This window comes from Chamaea fasciata, unplaced genomic scaffold (assembly GCF_029207755.1).
Source record: "Chamaea fasciata isolate MVZ Bird 193981 ecotype frontalis unplaced genomic scaffold, bChaFas1.0.hap1 SCAF_1, whole genome shotgun sequence".
Classification (NCBI taxonomy): Eukaryota; Metazoa; Chordata; class Aves; order Passeriformes; family Sylviidae; genus Chamaea; species Chamaea fasciata.
Window position 1 is genome coordinate 28,956,195 of NW_027094086.1, and position 21,258 is coordinate 28,977,452.

General features: G+C 39.4%; 1 protein-coding gene across 1 annotated transcript; it reads right to left on the reverse strand.

The window, feature by feature from the left end:
* Positions 1 to 3,170: 3,170 nt before the first annotated feature.
* MRPL53 (mitochondrial ribosomal protein L53) lies at positions 3,171 to 6,424 on the reverse strand. The gene is made up of 3 exons (XM_066179636.1): positions 6,301 to 6,424; positions 5,257 to 5,369; positions 3,171 to 3,598 (listed from the first exon to the last, which is right to left on the reverse strand). The coding sequence occupies exons 1-3, from the start codon at positions 6,387 to 6,389 to the stop codon at positions 3,471 to 3,473; spliced, it is 330 nt and encodes a 109-aa protein (XP_066035733.1). The 5' UTR covers positions 6,390 to 6,424; the 3' UTR covers positions 3,171 to 3,470.
* Between the last annotated feature and the right edge of the window lie 14,834 nt (positions 6,425 to 21,258).

The window sequence follows — 21,258 nt, forward strand, 5'->3', positions numbered from 1 at the left end:
ATGGAGAAGGCAGAGAAGTGCATCTGGAAGAGGCATTGCTGACAGGCAACATGTCGGTCTCAACATGACTCCAAGCCACTCAATAGAAAGGCAGGGCCCGCATCCAGGAAAACTAGTTGCACATGGAGTTGGTGAGGTGGGCAGTGAGCCAGCAATTCTTAAAACTGCAAGGAGTGTATACACGTGGATACATCTGAAAGCAAGTATCTTGAGAACTGTTAAATACAGTCCCAGGATATTCAAGTTTTGAGGGGGTTTTCTGGCTTCCTTATATTATATAAACTCCTTGGTCATTTAAAATTCAAACAAGCAGAGGTGCAATGTTCACTAACACTGTTGCTCCAAGCTGAAATCTTTAATAAAAATACCATTATCTTTTTCTAAAAACAATGTTGCAGATACTTAAAAAGGGAGTACCTCAGCCAGGCTGTGTTATCTGAACGGCATATTCATCCATTTCAAGACTATTTTCCCTATGCACTGATAAGACTGTCTAAATAAATAGGCATTTATACAGTGAAAAGATCTAAGATGATTCTAATAATTGCTAAATCTCAAGGCATTATAGATTTAGCCATTTTAATATCATCACCTGCTATCAGACATCCTACGAGGCCACGGTATTTGCATTTAGGCAATCCTAGTTTTTTAGGGTTTGTTCCAGTTCCTTTTATAGTTGGGCAATCACCCACATTTTTGGTGGGATACAATAATCAAGATTAGTGGGCTAAAGAATAACAACATGCAAAGTCAGTGCTCACCCAGACACGCTTTGTTGTGCATGAGTGACCTTAATACCCTGTACATCCCCAGCGCTGGCCTGTGCATGTCAGGAAACTGTCAGAGCTTTGTTTCGGGCAGTCAGCAGCAGGAGCTGGTAGTGTAAGAGCAGCTTGCAGTAAAGCTATCTAAATGCTCAGGGAAGAAAGTCATTACAGATTATCTTTAACGTACTTGAAAAATAAATTCGTACCTTTATCTCCGCGATACAGGGAAAGTAATTTTCTACATATTAGCATAATAATCATCAGAGGAGTGCATTCTTGCCCATCTTGCTTGTTTATATCACTCCAGTACCTTGTAGTCTTGGGGATGCACATTTTTAGCTTGACTTTTCTGTCCTGTAGGTTTTGCTTTACACGTTGCATATTAAAAAACCAGCCATTACATCTTTTTCATGCACAAAACCAATCAGAGCTTTATTACTGCAAACTGCAGCTTCCAGCACCCACAGCAAAAGCAGCACCAGCCTACACCTCATCCCCTGAATTGTTGATCTCTCAATGGTGACGCTGCAGGCCTTTGGCTTAACCTAAGCAGAAAGGTTGGGCACATGTGGATTAAAACGAAAGCACTTAGGAAACAGAGCAGGATGCCTACCCATGCTAGTAAAGCAAGAAATAAACTGCCTTTCTTTGACAACAGAAAGGATTCATTTTGGTGATAAAAAACTAGCTAGGATCTTCATTTTTCTCCCTTTTCTATTCATAAATATAAGCCCCAATCTTGACCCCAAATAAATACTATAGAAACTTAATTATTAACAATAATTAATTATTAATTACATTACTCCTGTTCAACTCTTTAAGCACTTAGAGATGGCTAATCATTTGAGACGGATGTAGTCACTTCAAATTAAAACGTAAGTTTTGTACACTGATGTACAGACTGTTAAAGAAAAAAAAACAAAAACAAAAAAACATTGATATGTTATGGTAAGAGGGCTTTTGAGCATATGAACACATGATTAACCAGGGGAACAATAACTGTGTGTAGGTCTTCCACTTGAACAATTCTCACTGTTCCTTTCAGCTTTTTCAGATTAAGTCATCGTGTATGATGCTATTCTAAACTGTGGGAAAACCAAAACAAAATAAAACAATAAAATAATCTGCCCTTTGAATATTCTTATTTCAATTTGGTCCTCTTCTGCGATACTCCTCTGGCTTGACAGGATTTTAAATCCTCTCCATTTCAGGTGTTCTCATAACCCCTCTGCTGTAAGGGAGCTCAGTAGCAGGTTTAGCAGCTCAGCACTCCAAAACCACTCTGAAGGGCTGGTGACCTAATAAAATAAAAGGGTTCCAGTGCAGAGAAGGTACTTATCCCAGACAAAGTTGTTCACATCTTGTTCCCACGTCTAAATTTCATTGAGTCATCTTATCTCACACTCTTTGGTTTGCTGCAAACACATGGGAAACACCGAATGCCTTTAGCACAGCTCTCCTTCTCCATAAGACATCACCTTGACTTCAATATTCTAATGAAGAACTTGCAAAGAAGTACCTTGACAGTGCTATTTAAAACCTTATTGCTTTCAGAATGGACAGTGTCCATTTAATAATCTTGGCAAAAGTAAGGTAAAACTAATTTCAGATTTGTGTCCTAAATCTGCTGCCAACTTTGGAAATATATGTACTAGTTTTAGAGAATTCAGGCATCTGATTACAAAGAGGTAGAAGTAAAGTCTCTCAAGAATACCATACCTGCAATTGTCAAAACTGGAACTATATTTTTGTTATGAACAAAACTGATGCACGTGAAACACATGTGCAGCTGACACCTTCACCTGCACAGCCTGAGAAGAGATTGACCCTTCCAAACCCACAGAGCTTTGCAATACAGATGAGACATCTAAGCAGTCACTTTAATAAATAACAGGGTTGGACATGGGACTATAAACACCAAATGAAGCTCTGCCTTTGATCTTTATAAAATAGTCAATGAAATATCCCAAAAGAGAGTGACAAAACCACTACAAAACAGAACTTCAAAGCTAGCCCTTTTCTCCAATTATCAAAAAAACTAACTTGAGCTAAACTTAGTTACTTTTATGCAGGATGAGTAACTCTACTGTGTGTTGACAGCCCCATAACCTTGTTACTTTAATAGCTGAGCTAAATTTACATTTAGCAAATTTCCCACTTCCTTAAAAAAAAAGAGGAAGAAAGTGGTAGGGACTTAGCAACAGATGTATTACAAACAGTAGTACAAAAACCACTCTACATTCGCAGCCCGCTGTGCCACAGCTAAATCAATGATGAATACTTTTAAAAGTTTTCTTCAAATTTTTAATAAATTTAATAGCTTTCAAATAATAATAACCACTGTAAAAATGTTTTGCCTTACACTTATAGAAGTTTTGTAGGAAATAATGTCCAAAAGAGATCTGGCTTCATTGCAGTATTAATTTAATAGCTAATGTGCATTGTTCACATTGATATGCAAATACATGTGTTATTAGTCCAACATGCAAGCTGCTTATAAAGACACATTCATGCATCTTGAACCACTCTGACCCACTAATGTTAGAAGATCTGTTGATCTAGTATGCTCCCCTTCAAGGGAAGGCAGGGAACATTTAAAGTCTTTTGGCCATCTCTCAGATTTTGTTGCATAGCAAAAAGTCTTCTGTGCAGCCTGCTGTTTCTAACACACGTAGATGCAAACACAGTTGTTTTTTCCATTCTTCAGGGATTCTTCTTCTTGCTTTTCTGTTCCTCCTTAAGGTCTTTTGCATTACATCTGGATGCCAATGCTGTTAACATTTCCCCTGTCGTCAAGTGGGCTCCCTTCATTATCAGTCGATCTCCATCGGCTACAAATGAAGAACACCTTAAGAAGTGACAAAGTGACAACTACTCCGGTGTGCAGTTGTTTTGTACACAAAAATCCAAACATGCAGTTCACCTTGTCTGATTAGAAAGTACCCCAGCTACCAAGGAAACTGACTACGCACCGCCGCCAAACAAACAGATCAAACTGCACACAATACGCATTTAATTTTCCACTTCTCCACTGCATTACTGAAAATTCTGAAGCATTTGTCTAGGTTTGTCTATAGTAAGAACACAATTGATAAGAATGGCTCATATTATGCCCCCAAAGCCATCTCACAAAAGGCAAAGAAGGCATTGGAAGGCCCAATTTCCACAAATGGCTAAGCATTTTAGTAGTCTGTTGTCTGTGGTCCATTTACATACTTCTTCAGCCAAAACAACAAATTGGTTCACACAATTCTGTGGTTATAATGTGAAAAAATAGGAAGCACTAGGATTTGTAGAATTCCGAAAGAATTTATTTTAAAACAGGCAGAAGTTGAATGTTACCCAAGTTAATTATTTTGCAAGATTTGCAAATACAAAACTGATACCCACATAGTGAAATACCATGCTTGGCATCCACATTCCAGCCTCATCTTTGCCAACTACAAGGGCTACAAACACTTCACTGGAGAAAAATCAGCTCTTAAAAACTGAAGAGTTTAGAGGTGCCTTGGCATTAATGAGATAAACTGGTTTGGGTTTACACTGTGAAAAACATAGAGCTTTACTGCTTTAGTCTTAATACATCACAAGGATGGGAAAGACAGAGGCATGGGGGAGAGAGAGACAAGCAATGTTAACTTTGAAATAGGTAGACTTTCTTAAGCAAAACAAAGACCATTCACCACTTTTGACATTTCCACCAATTCACTAAAAATATAGAATTTTAAAGATTAGAGGGTAGCAGAAATCAGTATTAGTGAAAACTTTATTGGGCTACATGACATATTGGTCCATTACAGCACAGCAGGAAAGAAGACGCAGCCAGAGAAAAGGACAAAAGCAGATTAGAGCCATCTGTTCATAGCCTAGAATCTGGGACGCTTCCAGAACTGATGAAATTTCCACCACCAATTCCCTGCCCGTTCCCTATACCCTCAAAGGAAACCAAGAAATTTCTTGTACATAGTTGACCTCATTCTGCAGGTCCATCTGCACATGTATAGCCTCACCCATCTCAGCAGTTCCTTCAAATTGCAGTTACTCAGTTGCATAAGCAACTAAAGGTATTCAACCTTCTGTTCTCAAGACTGAGATGCCTCCACCACAGCTAACATTAAAAAATTACAGAAAGTAAACAGATTATTATATAAAAACAGAGCTACATTTACTTTCCTGGAATGGTACCTCACTGCAAGGTCATATAAGTACATCACTACAAAAGTACACTCAGCTCCAATGTTGTCAGTTGTTGGATCTAAGATCCCTTAGATCTAGCAACAGTAGAGACTTATATACACATTTATCTAGACATCAGTCTGTTAGTGACACCCTCTTTTTTTTTTCCTCCCAGCTGCACAACACCTAGTTATGCACCAGAGCCAAAAAAAAAATATCACTGTTAAAAAAAAAAAAAAAAAAGAATACAATAACATTGTAACAACACAAACCCAGGGTTTTTTCTGTTGTTATTTAAAAACAAACTCCTTACCAAACATAACATCTACAACTGGTTCAGATCCATCATGTCTCACATCAGTGGTCACTTCACAGTTTGTATTAGTAGCTTGGACTTTTTTATGGTAAATACATTGAAGAAATTTTCTGAAAATATATTAAAAATACATTAAGTACATTGTAGACAGAAATTAAGCATATTTTAAACTAATTTGCATATCTCAATATTGCTGAGCAACAAAATATAAGCAAAACAGGATCTGTACTGAAGTCCAGACAGGTACTCATGAGAGAATCACTCTTAAAAATCCAAACTGATATTCCTTAAGTAAAAAGCATACCGAAGAACTTTGTAAAACTTTAGTGTATACACTTTCTGTGTTTCTCTTCGCTAGATTAGTAACAATAATAAAAAATAAACAGCAAAGGCATTTTCATTTTTCTTTATACATCATTTGCTTGCCAATGTTTTCTTGTATGGGTTTGAGACAGCATTTATTTATATAACACCTTTGGTCTCCTGCAGATTTCTGAAATGAGTGACGCTACTTTAAGCTGCTATTCTGGCAGTTTAAAGATATTGTAAATTAAGCTGTGTTACTAAATTCATTTTAAAAGTAGGTGTGCCTGTAAAGTCACTGCAAAACGGCATGTTGGAACTGCTTGGCGCAGAACCTACATCGCTGGAGAAGCACAATCTCCTTAATTTCTCCCAGTATTTAATTGCCGGGATAAAGGAGCTGCCCCGTCGCCTGGAGCGGCTATATACCCTCACCACAGGATCAGCCACTGCGGGGCAACCCACCGAGTATTCTGCTAAAGCTCAGTGCATACGCCTATTAAAAGGGTCTGCAGCTGGGCACAGCTGCTGTTCCGCGCTCCTGGGAGCAGCAGCACGGAATGAGCCCTGGTGCCAAGGGCCCAGCCCTGGCGCCCGCCGGGAGACGCAGGGAACCCGCGCAGAGCCCGCCAGCCGGGAGGCCGCAGGAAGGGCGTACGGAGGGCGCTCGGGCGTCTTACACACACGGAGCCCAGACAGAGCGAGCCGGGGCCAGGGCCGCCCCCGCAGCCCCCTCACCTGGTGCTCTCTACATTGGGCTCGAAGGGGCAGAACCGGACCACGATACTCTTCACCGGCCGCAGCACCACGCTCACCCTTGACGCCATCTTCACCCCGCCCCCTACTACAGCTCCCAGCAGCCCTCGCGCAGGGGCGCTCGGCGGCGGCGGCCGCGCCGGCCCGCCCCGCGGGCACCTGGGAACTGTAGTCCGTGCCGCGGCCGTGGGGGCGGGCGGCCCGCGGGTGCGCTCCCTTCGCTGGGAGGGCTGCCGGCCCACGAGGTGGTCGGGGGCAGGCCCCTTTCTGGCTGTGGGGAGAGAGGGGCCAGCTGACCTGCTGCGTCAGAGAATCATCGAGTGTTTGGGTTTAAACTGTTTGGGAAAGGAGTTTAAATTTCATGTGGATCCAGCCTCCCTCCCTGTGCAGGGGCACCTTTCACTAGACCAGATTGCTCAAAGCTCCATCCAACCTGCCCTTGAACACCTTCAAGGATGAAGCACCTGCTGTTTCTCTGGACAACCTGTTCCAGTGCTTCACCACCCTCACAGCAAGGAATTTCTTCCTAATAATCTAATCTAATCTAAACTTACCCTCTGCCAGTTTGAAGCTATTCCCCCTTGTCCTGTTTTTACATGCTCTTGTAAAAAGTCCCTCTTGCACTTTCTTGTAGGCTCTCTTTGGTACTGGAAGGCAAAAACAAAGTCTCTCCTAGAGACTTATCTCCTCCAGGCTGAGCGACCATGACTCTCTTTGCCTTTCCTTGTAGGAGGGGTGCTCCATCATTCTGATCATTTTCATAGTCCTCCTCTGGACCTGCTCCAACAGGTTGATGTCCTTTGTGTACTGAGGACCCCAGAGCTGGATGCAGCAGTCCAGGTGGGTTTTCATAAGAGTGGAGTGGAAGGCAAAGGTAAGGATCAGTGAGATAAATTAGAGGTAACAATTTGCAATACATAAGGAGGAGAGAGATTTGCAAGAGGCACTGCTGCTGGAAGTGAACACATTTGGGTTTTCGTTCATAGCTGCTTATGTCAAGGAGCTGTTTCCTAGCCCTCGAATTAAGCCTGGAAAAAAGAAAGTTCGGGGTGACCTGATCACTCTCTACAACTCCCTGAAAGCAGGGTGTAGCCAGGTGAGGATTGGCCTCTTCTCCCAGGCAACTAGCGACAGGACAAGAGGGCATAGTCTTAAGCTGCACCAGGGAAGGTTCAGGTTGGGCATTAGGAAGAAATTCTTCAAGAAGTGGAATTGGAATGGGCTGCCCAGAGAGGTGGTGGAGTTACCATCCTGTTTAAGGAAAGACGTGCCACTTGGTGCCATGTTGTTGCTGACAACGTGGAGTTCGGCCGCAGGTTGGACTTGACAATCTCAAAGGTCTCCGCCCTGATGGATCCTGTGACTCTCTCCGGGTTCCCGTGTCGCCGTGTGTCCCTGTGCCACTAGATGGCACACACCTCCCTGGCAAATGGCTCCGCAGCGCCGGCACCTTGGGGAGGGCTGGGGACGGCAGCAGCGGCGCTCAAGTTCATGTTGTGAATTTCTGTGCGATATTCTATACAGACCCACGATCCCGAGCTGCGGGAACTGCATTAAATTATCTATCTATCTATCTATCTATCTATCTATCTATCTATCTATCTATCTATCTATCTATCTATCATCTCTTGGAAGGGGTAATTTATTTTTAGAAGCTTATCTTTGCTTATTCCAAGTCCTCTTCCTTAAAAAAACTCATATAGTCATTCGGTAAAACCATTGTCTTCAGTGAGATTTGGACAAGAGATTAACTAGCAAAACTAAACACAATGGGGTCAATATGGTTGCAATGTTTAAAGTTTTATTCTCTCCTGAGAATAAAAAAAAAATTATGCATATATTTATGTTATATATATAATGGTCTTCCCTTATGGGGAAAAAAGGGAAAAATACATTATTGTGCGATAAAGATTTCACTGTAACCAATAAATAGCTGATTTAAATAGGATTTTTTCCTATACAGTAGGCTTAGACACAGGGCCAGGTAAATAGAGTATTTCTCATTTGGAAAGCAAAAGTAACTTAGGAAATTTCAACATCTCTTTCTTCATTATAACACAAAGAGCTCAATGTATTACTTTTAAAATCAAATCTGTGGCAAATTTTCAGTTGGCTTCTATGGTAATACTGAAGGAAGAACACTAGTAAAGGGCATGGGGAAAAAAGAATGATCACTGATTTTTCTAAGGGCTCCATTCTTCACACTGTTGGTACTGTGGCACTCACTGACTTAAAAATATGAACAAAACAGGTTTATATTTGCTCATATTGCATTTTGATAGTAATTTAAGAAGAATGTTTAGTTTACATTGCACAATTAAATGAAGAGAAAATTTTGTTAACTCCTTTCCTGGCTCAGATCAGTTAATTTTTTGACTTTTATTGTCAGCAGTAAAATTTGCATCTTTCCCCTTAAGCCATCTGTTCAGAGTAATTGAAAACTAACTCTGATATTTCAAAGTAATTTTTAATTTTTTGAAGTCTGAGAGATTAACACCATACAATGTGTATCTGTTAACTGAAAGGCTCTGTGGGTTTTTTTTTCTCCCTTCAAAGAATAGTCTGTGTCTGTGATGTGAGATTCCTACTCATCCCTACAAATAGGAATATCTCTTCCTTGGATGCTACCCCTACTTGTGGACAAACAAGTCTTTCTCGACACCTGCTCTAAATGCAATAGTTTTAGGTGATGATAATTGTGGTGGGAAAATGAATTTTTACAGCTACTAAATTAGATAAATAAGTAGCAAAGTGACACAGCTACTAAAAATAAATAAATAAAAAATCAAACAAATAACCAAACCCAAGCATTTCCTCATCTACCTTTAAAACCAGGTGGTGGTTAAGCACAGTGCATTGGACTACCTTCAGTTTATACCACAGTAACTCCATCTGACCTCTGCCATTTCAGGAAAACTGATAATTTATCAGTTGAATCCATCTCTCCAGATCCAGCATGTAACCTGGGAACTCTCAAGTGTCTGCATTTGAGACTGTTCTTATCCTTGGGAATCTGAATGATGCATGATTTTTATACCTAGTGATAATCATACACCTTCCTATAGCATAGTAACATGAAGAAGCATCAAAAGATACATTATTATAATGGAAAAAAATCTTAGTATTCCATTCACTAGGTGGATTTTTTTATTATAAATACTGCCTCATCCCTAGTCTACGGACTTTCATGTCATCAGTTTCACTGAAGTGTAGCCACGAGCCCAGAAATGATTTATATCCAAGTACCCCATACAGCAGGGAAAAATTGCTTTTTACACTGTAGTTATGCAGAGAAAAGTTGCAGAAAAAGGTTATGCAGAAAAAGGTCTGTAGTATTAATTATACTAAGTAAACTTTCCTCTTTTCTCTCTGATGATTCCAGATATTTTAGATCCTGGGAAGATTCTTCTGCTTTTCCTCCTGTTTCTTACTTAGCTGCTTTCATTTGCTATTCTGTTTTCTGACTGTAGAAAGGGCCACAGTTCAGAACTCTTGAAATCTAATTTCTGCGTGGTTTGGGCATGCCTGTTTTTAGCACCTGGGCTCTGGTTTTTGATTGCTGCATGAGAGAGGCTTCTCAATGCTGCATTTCAGGTGTTGTGTGACACCTCCATTTGTTTATTCGGTTCTAGAGACTGGGATCGTTATCTCTTACTGTCCTCAGCTGATTGTCTCCTCTGCATCTTTATCCTTTTTCTGCTGAGTCTTTCTCTGAGCCTTGTCACAAACGTCAATAGGCCTGGAATTTAGCAATCAAAATGTCATGTCTGCACATCTAGTTATAATGCTGTGTAGTCCAGGAATAAAATTTAATGCTGCCCTCAGGGCAGTAGGCAGTGCTGAGAAGAAGTGAACCAACACAAAGCCAGCAACCCGCCTGTTCTGCACCGAGGTGGTTCTTCCAGATGACCACCCAGAAGAGGCTCTTTGAAGAAGACTGTGTGCTCAGCCTGACAGGAGAAGCAAATTATTTCTGGAAAGAGAAAAACACTCTGACAGGTGTGAGATCATGGAGCATATCTTCGAAAGAGCAATGGGCAGACACAGTCAAGATCACAAAGGACTTGCAGCAAGTTGTTACAAAATACTAGTGCCACATTGAAGGATATGTTGGAATGAATTCCCTACCATACTGGAGGAACACTGCTTATAGTCATAAAAATATAAACCATTCTGTGTTTTCTGTCTGGCTTTGTTTCTTCCTTTGAACTGAATATTTTACACCATATGTCAGTTACTGAATTTTAAAAATATTTTCCCAAAGAGAAGAGCTGGTAAAAGTCCTTTATTCTCTGAAAATTGTGGAAGTCAAGCATAGTTTTCTACTAATAGTACAACAAATTTTGCATTTTATTTATAAACCAACTAATAGCTGTATGCTGTTAATGTGGTTTTCAAAAAAAAAAAAAAAAACCCAAAATAAAATCAACCAGCAGAGGTGCCACTTACAATGAACCTGCTTTATAATTAATTCTGAAATAATAACTCTGCGTATCAGTTCAGAAAAGCTCTTATGGGAGTGAATAAACAGATTCCCTAGTTGCTCTTTACTCCTCAGCAAACATGTATTTCCATTGCCTGAGGTTAACAACTGCCAGCAGAAATGTTTGCTAAAATAATATGCAGCATTTAACTGGCTGAGAACACACTGTGCCAATTCCTGACTTGTAACTTAATTTCTTGAGAATAATACCAAAAGCTTTATTTCGTGCATTTTTTTTCCCTGTCTAATAAATATGACATTAAATATTTGCAGTTATCCTTTGGATTTTTATGTTGATTTGAAATATGCACTTGCTTCTAGCAAAGAAAGTTCATTACCATAACAGCAAAAGGCACAAAGGTGAGCTGAAATGAATGGTAACAACTCAAGGTTAGCACCTGAGTCCTTGAGGTCTGGAATCTGTTCTTGAAGCTCCAGCTAGATCCAGTGTATGTGTTTCTACTTTAAGGGTCCTTGCACACAGTGGCTCACAGGTCGCAGGCACAGTCCCATTTGACAGATCTGACTCAAAGTCATTATCATAGTTTGAGGGGGAGGGAACAGATTTTTCACAAGTGCGGAATTTGGGGAAAGCGGTTGTATTAGAATTTGATCTATATTTTCAAAGACTCCTGAAGGTTTGTTTGTGCTTCAAATAACTTGTTAGAGGTTTTGAGGAGCTCAGCAGCATATTGACATTTGTACCACTTTGCTAAGGGCATGCTTCAATGCTGTGAATACCATAAGCAAAGCAGTTTGTTTTCACTGTGTTCTGCTAAGAATAGCTGTGCCTATAGATTGATGGTTTAAGTTATTAGTATTGTCAGCAAAGTATAACAACTGCTCAATTGAATGTGGTGACCAGCCAAGAGAGTCTCTCTGTATGCTTTCATTTGTTCCATGTCAAGAACTTTCAGTTTATAGTCTACAAGCTTATTTATGCACCAGTTTTAATTTCTATTTTATAGATTTCAAGCATGTATCTAGGCATGGCCTACATGTAAGCAGTAGAATACCTACTTAACACAGATAAAAGTTGAAACATAAAGAGTCTAGTCATTCAGACATAAAGGAAGTAGATATCAAAATAAGGGATTTTTATGCAACCATTTGCTGTAACAAGTTTCATAGAATTTAATCTATTTATTAACATAAGTAAAAAGTATCTCCTCAAGAGAGTCATTGTGAAGAATTCTTACCACCTATTTGAGTAGAAGACCATGTTTCTTTAAAATCAAATGTATCAATGTCAGTGACACGCTACTAAATTTACTATTGCAATTCCAATATGAATGTAGTTTGACTTACTGAGAAGCCATGATAAAAATATTCCTAGTTGTAAATTTAAATATGCCACAACATCCTTTATGTGAAGCTCAGTTTACACTGGCAGTCCTATACTCAGTTACAAAACCCCCCACACCAAACCCCCTAGCAACTGGGTCACAAATGTGTTGGTCTTACCTTTTACTAGAATAAAAGAGGTAAGTTTTGTTAAAAGCCTGCATAGCACAGGAAGAGTATGATTCAGGCAGTGTCCCACAAGAATTACAGGTGCAATATGGTCAGTGATATGCACTGACTTATTACAGAAATTAATAGAATAAAGATCTGAGCCATTTTGAAATTTTTGTCAGATATCTCCTTATGTGATTACTATAGTAGTGTAATATTGTGTCCTAATTGAAGCAACATGTCAGAAGATAGAGGAGAACAAATAAGATATTGCAAGAGTTGTTTGTTATACATACAGAAGCTACATTATAGAAACAATAGGCAGCAGATGACAATTTAGATGGATATTCCCAGGAAATTTATGTTAGATGGATGAAATTAGGAATATGAAATGTCATATAAATCTCAGAACTGGTGAGTTTTTTTCAGGGATATAGTACCAGTTAATACAGGAATGAAGCAAGTATCATTTCTCAAAGCAGTGATTTTCAATCTATGGACCCTTAGTCTTCTGTGGCCTATGGGTTCATGAAGGATTATTTAAAAAAATAATAATTCTTACTCTTTGCAGGGTTCCAGTCACAGTTAAGGAGTCTCAATCTTCCCTTGAACACTGTGAGGATCCACAGTGTTACCGATCATTACAGATCAGTAAAAGTTGATCACCACAGGGTAAGTGGTCGCTGTTCAACCCTGATAAGAGATAGCAAAGTATTGGTTACTAGCCGAGTTCCAAATGGTCAGATTTTCCAGACAGAGATTCCTAATGTTTAAAAAATATCAAAGATTCTTCTCTGTATCACTCAAACCAGAAGAAGTCATCACAATTTTTGCCCAGTCTTGAATTACTGACAGCATATCCACATTTCATCCCTCTTGAACTACATTAATTAACTTTAACATCTCAGGGCCCTTAGGATAACCAATACAGTTCTTACCTTTATCCAATTTATTGTGTAACATTAAACAGAGAATGTGCAAATTGGAGATTTCAAACACTTTTGTTTATTTTGTGCATATAATACTGTTGCTCACCTATTGAAATTGCCGCATCAAATTTCACTAAAGTGAGTCACATTTCCCTCTGTAGTACTGATGAGTAAAAAATATCCTGGTGAATCAAAACTACTAAACTAGAATTATTTCCAATACATTTATATTTATGATGTTTTCTCTTTTTCTTGATGAATGGGCAGTATATAAATATAAGATATTAATAACTATAATATATATAAATGTATATGATATAAAGAATATTTAATATCTGAAATATAGAGAAATATATAAAATATAATTTATTCTCCAAAAATAATTTCTAGCAGTAAAAAAATTGTCTCTTATCAATGCCCCTTTGAGAAACTTAGCAGAAATCAAACATTTGTGACTGGTATGACCACACCAAGCTCTAGACCTCTGTAGAGATACAAACAAATATTTAAGAGATAACCACTTCAAAAGGAAGGATGAGAAGCTATGAATTTAGCTATTTTATTCAATCTCCATCATGCCTGCAATGAGAGAGTACATTCATTTACTGTAGTCCTTCCCAGCAAATCCATATCATCAAACAAAGGATAAAACATCAGTTTCCAAGGCGGCTTTTTCTGGCAAAATACTTCAGCTCTGTACAGGTACAGAAACAATGTGAGGTTTGGGGGGCACAGGCTTTCCTTGTATATGTGTCCCTTGGACAGCAGCAGCTGAGTGTATTAGCATTACTGAAATTCAGGTGATGTCTTAGCCGACTCCCATGCTATAGACACAGAACTGATTTGTCTCCACAGACCCTCCATTGTCCAAACTAATAAGAGTGATGCTTTTGCCATGACTGCACAGAAAGGAGTGCACCATCTGAGAAAGGCAGCAGCACACAGCAAAGAGGCAAGTGCCTGTGGCTTCTCACAAAACACATTTATGACAGCAGACAGCTCCCTTGGAACAGTGGTGATGAGCCAAAGGTCTCTGCTGCTGCACCCTGCTCTGCCTGCAGTAGCCAACAGCACTGTTCTGCCTTTTGTAGGGCTTCCACCTACATGTCTGTAATCAAGCAGATTTCTTCTCCCAGTCTTAGACAAATATATACATAATTTATTTCAGTTATTGATTTGTTCTGTTTGCTAGTGACACATCTAAGTTTTAAATTCTCTGTGCTTCTCACTGTCTAAATAAGCTGCTCCTGTCTCCCCCTCTCTGCAGGCCTTTGGGACATAGTCAATTCCTATAAACTCCAAAGATGGGAAGGGAGGTTTCCTCTCATTAAAGTGCACCATGAGTGGAGATTTCTTTATTCCTTCTTGTGATTTATGTCCACAATTTCTGACCTTTACTACCTGTGTTCTCTTATACATTATGTGCCCCTAGGGAATGTACTCAAGTATTCACAGGACTTACTAGCGGGTTTTTGCTTCATGTTATACACCTTCTTTCTCCCCTGTCGAAGTATTCTCATCTGTTTATAGATTGTGCAATAGCTCAATAGGTAAAATCATTCTTCTAGAAGGCCAGGTTCTGGGAAAATTACTTATATTGCTTTCAGATATTGCTTCTCTACCAGATTTTTCACTCCATTTATGTCAATAATGCAATTTTTTACTCTTTAATGCTACAATTCCTCAGTAAAAACCAATTATCTTTAGGAATATCATAGCTGTCAGGGTTTTTTTTCCACTATGCTTATCATACTTGAGGTTCTGACTGTCATGTTGCTAAGGTTTCTGGAAACTGGGTTATCACTCAATCTCTTTCTCCCTCTTAGAACACCTCCAAGAGGCTTAAAGTGAGTCACAAAATTAAAAAAAAAAAACTAATACAAGTGAAGGAAGTGGCTTCCTAACCCTACACTGAGTCCACATACTTCAGTATGTCCAGGGATTGTGGGCGTGTGATGAGAGCAGTTTCCCAGGGCATCCCATTTCTCCTTTGCAAGCCAGCAGTGTTGGCTTCAGAAGTCTCCTATGGATCCCCTGCTTCTGAATATTCAAGTTGGCCCCATGGTGGAACAGCCTCCCTTTGCTCACGAATGCAGCCCCAGCATAACAAATCACACTTGAACAGCTTGAGAGCTGCAGGTGGCTAAAGAGTCCCCAAACTACCACCCACCATCTAACAGCAGCCAGCAGTTTCCAAATTTGTTGTAAATCCTTGCCGCTAGTAACTACAAACATTCATCTTTTTCTCCATCTAAACAAATTAGGCTGCAGCCTTCTCATCCTAGAAATGGGGGGAGGGCAAGTCAGAGGAGGGGACTATGGTGAAAAGAGCCTCAAAAAGACAAAAGGGCCCAGCAAGAAGCTGTCAAAGAAATGTAAGACTAAACCATTCTCCATTCTGTGTGTTGCTAAAATTTCATTTTACAGAGGGAAGAAGTGTCTGATTAGGATTCTGATCCTCAACAGAAATTTGAGGAAGCCACCAACAGCTTTACTAAAATACTAATCTTTGACTGACAGTGCATACTCTTGCATAAAGATGCTCTTTCTGTCGACATCCGGTTTGAATATATGCATAACTGGCTTCACATGACTTGGGAATGATCAAGATCTTGGAGCAAAAATCAGGAAACACCATAAAGCAGAGTGCCATGGGAATGACAATGTTGTATGTATTTATGAAAATTTTCCATCAGGAAAAGTAGTCAAACATGAAGCAGTCTTAGTCTGCTTTTCCACAGAATTTGCACAGCACAAGAGTGTGCATGAATATACATAACATCTAGATGAAACAGAAAAGGGATGTCAAACTCTTTGGTTGGTATCAATCCATGAAGGGATTGCTCTTCCCTTTTAAGAACTTGGTATGGTCTGAGCAACACTGGTCAGCCAGTGCTTGAAACCTTGGCTGAAACAGTTCATGCTTTGGTTTTTTGGTAACCATTCCAGAGAAACAATAGATGCATTGAGCTGAAAAAGTTATTTTTCAGCTCATTCAATTCAATTCAGCTCACTCAGGTGACATTCAATAAAGAGACATCTCAGTTAAATAAATGCACTTTAAAGCATTTATGTATTGTATCAATCAGAGAATCAAAATGAAGAAGTTACTTGAAAACTGCTGATTAGTTGTAAAAGTTAGTACTGGTACAGAAAAGAGAAGCAAGGTATAAACTACCAACCTAATTCTTAACTTGTGATCTGGAAACTATGGAAGTCACATAACCAATAATGCTAAAGTAGGAAACAAAAAAAAAGCCCCCCTCAAATAGTACTCATATTATATAATTTTCATCCATTTCATAAGGAAAGGTAAGTAACCACAACATACTTGGAAATACATGAGGCTGATGGTGCTTTGGAAACGCATCAGATGGTTACAAGCACCCACCTGTGTTTTCCACCAGCGCTTGTGCAGAAGGATCTGATGCCTTCCACTGCTAATATTCGCTGATGCAAGGATTCATCCACTGAAACTACTAGTGTTCTGTGACAAAATGTTGTCCTGTTTGAGGAGGCCCATGGGGAAGTGACTCCCTGGATAAGCCTCTGAATCCATGGGGGCTGACTTAATTTTGTTCAGCAAGAGCATTTGAGTCCATTCTCCTTCCGCTTTCCAGTGCTCAGGGAGTGATTTTCCTGTGCAAATAAGGGAGAAGAGAGAAATCCAAAACCTTCCCCAAAATATTCCCTGCGTATTAAACATTTAGGCATATTTATCTGTGTCTGTGCTTGTTTCTGGGATGGTACTGACCAGCTACAAAACCTGTGCTCAGAATCAAAGGTTTGTTGCTATTAAATTTATCCAGGTGGTATTGGTTCAAAATTCCTCTTGACATTTCTGAATACAACTAAATAAACTGTCTCTAATACCAGAATAGTCTTCTAATTAATATGAATTTAGTATGATTTCCTTAAAAAAAGCTGAGTGCCACAGAAATGGTGACTATGTCTATTTGTGCCAACATTATGTGGAGCTCAATTGTATGTTACAGGTAGGCAAGTCATATCAAATTTGCTTTAATGGATTTTCCAGAAAGCATTTTCTCAAATTGGTGCACAACTTAACAACCAAAGCTTGTGTAATTCTTCTCTTGGATGTTTCACAGGGTCATTTTTTGGCCTTCTAAATGTGATACTCCAACTTAAGTAACAGAGCAAGTAATGTTGGCAATGGAAGCAGGTAATGTGAAATTCATACCTCACACCTGCTTTTCTATGCCACTTTCTCTGTGCCAAAATGCTACTCTCTTATTGGAAGCTAAGCAAATATCAGATGCTTTTCATTTCCCAGACGTGTGTGCCACATGCCACAATGTACTCCAAGTCTTATTTGCATTTGGAGACGGAAGAATCAGTCTTTTGTGTGCTTTTATTGCAATCAATGCAGTTGTAAGGATATTCTTTCCTGGCAGGTATAGATTGCTTAATTAGTCCTGTCCCTCCAAGCATCTGCTTTTTCTGCATTATCATACTGTTTGTAAGACTTGTGCTACCCTAATTTCTTTTCCTCCTGTCCTAAGCGTGTGTGACAACAATGGGAAAATGTAAGGTTAAAAGACCCCACATTCTGTTTCTTTGCAGTAGTTCTTGCTTCTTCTACTGTGTGCTGTCTGTTTTGCTTTGGGGAACAGTGGCCTGCAGTACTCCAGAACTCCAGAAAGTCTTCTATGACTTAAACTACAGCCAGTGCTGGGTGTTGTAAGGATGCAGGACTTCCCTGCTTCCTCCTAACTTCCCTGTTTCTTACAGACACAGGCAGCCTGGAATCATTCTTGACTAACTGCTGCCTTTGGATTTCTTTGGTGAAAGATGGAGAATGATGGCAGGAGAAAACTTGCTGATCACAGTGACATCTCTCTCTCTCTGCCTTAATTTTCATAAATGGATTAATTTCTCTTTCTGCTGAACTCATGCAGAGTTTCAAAAGGATCCAAGTAAAAAAAAAGAGCTGATAGATTCCTGTACTCCTGGACAGGATTCAGCTGTCTTTCCATGTGTGCTTACTGTTATTTAAGAGAGTGGGTGCATCCTGCCTGTTCTCCAGCTGCCCACCTTGTGGAAAGGTCCAACTTTACTCCTAAGCCCAATGTCCTATCTGCCAACCCATGCAAATGACTTAGATATCTCAAAGTACCTCCAAAGGATGTTTTAAGAAATGCACTTACATCTCTGGATTCTGTAAGTATACCAAATATTTTAATTCAATTCATCGTATATGGGAATAAGTTTGGACTGATATCACAAAAATCATGGCTCTCTTCAGTAAAGTTTTCAAGATTCTGGTATTAGAAAACCAAGTGTCAAACCAATGCGGTCTCATTAAACATCTACCTGCAAAAAAGGAAATGAAAGAATTTTTTTTTCTGTGTAATTTTCTATTTTTCTTTGGAGTGTGTGGCATTTTTTGTGAGTAGAGATCAGCATACTCAATAATAAGGGGAGACAGAATATGTTTTAATGTCATTACTGTTGTGAAATATTCACAGCTTTTAGTCAGCAGAACAAACCCATACCTGGCACAGTATGGGTTGTGAAAAGCCAGAAAATAATTTTTAGTTTGCTTTTAAAATCTTCTTTTATATGGGAGAAAGAAAGATCAGCAATAAATAATTTTAAGTGAGGAATGCAACTAGATTTGGTGTATTTCCTGGATATATGGTTTACTTTCTCCTGCTCCAGCCTAAGGAGCAGAACAAAAGTAAACAAATGGCATCAGCCCATGAATCAGATTTTAGTCAAGTCATCGGTTGACAAGTCATCCTAGCACTATTGCTAGAATTTAGTTGCTAGCTGATGTCAGAATGGCTGAACTTGCTGTCAAATTACCTCAGTTTACCACTTGCCTGCCATGCCTCCCCAGTTAGACATAAAATCTGTTCATTCCTTCTTGCCTGCCTGGGTGAATTTCATTCTCTGTTATGAAAAAGTAAGATCTCTCCAGCTCCAACAGGAGCCCATCTTTAACCTATTTGGTTTTTGGTTTGTTTTTTTTCTCCATGAGCTGGCCCAGTTGGCCATTGCGGCCATTGCATGGCACAAATAACTCACTAAGAGTAGTGTGAAGCTCTGGAGCAGTGTGGGCTTCACCTGCAAGACAATTCCTAGACAAAGGCTCTCTTGTGACATGCCCAGAGAGTTACTACAGGCCTTTACTGTGCCAGGTATGGGTTTCTTCTGCTGACTAAAAGCTGTGAATATTTCAATTCAAGCCAGTTTAAAATTTTTTCAGAGGCAAACTTGAACTGCATGATGTTTCATTGTAATGTGGCATAAAAAACATAGCTGGGAGGTATGAGGCAATTACATTGGTGTTAGGAAAGAAGAAACCGTGATACAGATTCAACAGAAAGAATAATAGAATTTAACTACCCCATCATAAGAAACACACTTCAGACTCTTTTGGCCTTTTCAGATCTAGCAACAAAATGGTAGTAGTGAACAGGCTTTAAGGGCACAGAGAGAGAGAAAAAAAAATCTTTCCTCACTGGACTACTCCCAAAAAGATTATCAGTGTTTCCGGTTGCCACCATGAGAAGTTATCTTGGTGCAATGGTGCAGAAATGTCCTGATGTGCCTGGGAAGCACTGTCCTGCCCTGGGATAGTAGTCCTTAACCAGAGTGGAGCAACTCCTGTCCTAAAATGTGTCCACATTTATAGCTTCACAGTTCACAGCCGCCTTCATTCAGCTCTTATCCAGCCGGTTTTTGTTGTTGTTATAACAAAGGGCTTTTGTACTCCTTGGATTTAGCTAAACAATCAGATAATTTGATGAAGCACTGTAGGTGGAAACAGTATGTTTTTTTCCACTGCACAGTGCTTAATAATAATAATAATTATTATTATTATTATTGTTGTTGTTGTTGTTGTTGTTGTTGTTGTTGTTGTCTGATAATTTTTCTTTCTTCCTTTAATTTGCTCAAATGAACTTTCCTTAGATAGTTAGACTCCCAAGCTACTTAAATGTGGATCACTCCAGTGGCTACTTCAGCCATTTGGAAGAAGCACACAGCAGTTTCACACAGAGAGGGAAATAATATCAGCTTTGCTATCCCCCAGGAAACAAACAGATGTTCTCTATTTGAAACTAGAGCAATTTATCATTTCCTGCACGCTGCAAGACTGGTAGGTTCAACAAAAAGGTAAAAGTGGAACGCTGAAGCAGATCTGGAGGACCTTAGATGGTACAAAAATAGAAAGTTGTGCTGCAAGGGACATACAGAACAGCGGTAGTGTTTATTTGTACCATGTCAGTATTTAAAACTAGAATGACAGTGGCAGTGTACTGGTACTGCCTGGAGGGGGAAGTTTCTGTAGTCAAAGGTAAAAAAACATGATTTAAATCTTTTCAGGTCCTGCAAGAAAAACTAAAACATCTAAAGAAACCCATGTGGCTAGCTGAATGGCTATTTTCTGTTCATGAGTTGTTCACATTTCCTTAAATTTATGTGACAGGTTCTTTAGAGCTGGACTACTGAAATTTTCCGAAGCTATTCTCCAGCTGGGTGACATAGGTATGAATGCAATATTTCAATTACATAGATGCTTGTAAAACAACAGCTTTGAAATACACTCTCCAAATCTCTTTGCAGGCAGGTAGAAATGTGTGGGGCTCTTTTCAAGTTTCACAAGAAGGAGCTATAAAAACTAGTTCAAAATTATAAACTACTTAAAAACAGGATTAGGAAAAAATATGAAGAATAGGTTTATCAGGTGCTGTTAAGTACAGCAGCTTTGCTTCAGCTCTGCTCCCTTAACCCTTGACTCCTGGAATGAGCAAGTGCACAAGAGGGATCCCTCAATATTTGTGGCTGTCTTGTATTTCATAAACTCATAGACTACCATGTTGGAAAGGACCTCAAGGATCATCTTATCCAGCCTTTCTTGGCAAAAGTGTGGTCTCGACAAGATGGCCCAGCACCCTGTCCAGCTGGATCTTAAAAGTGTCCAGCGCTGGGGAGTCTACGACTTCCCTATGGAGATTATGCCAATAGCTTATTGCTCTCATCATGAAAAAAATTATTTCCAGTCAAAAGCTCTCTGATAGTAACTTGTACCTATCAGCCTTCATC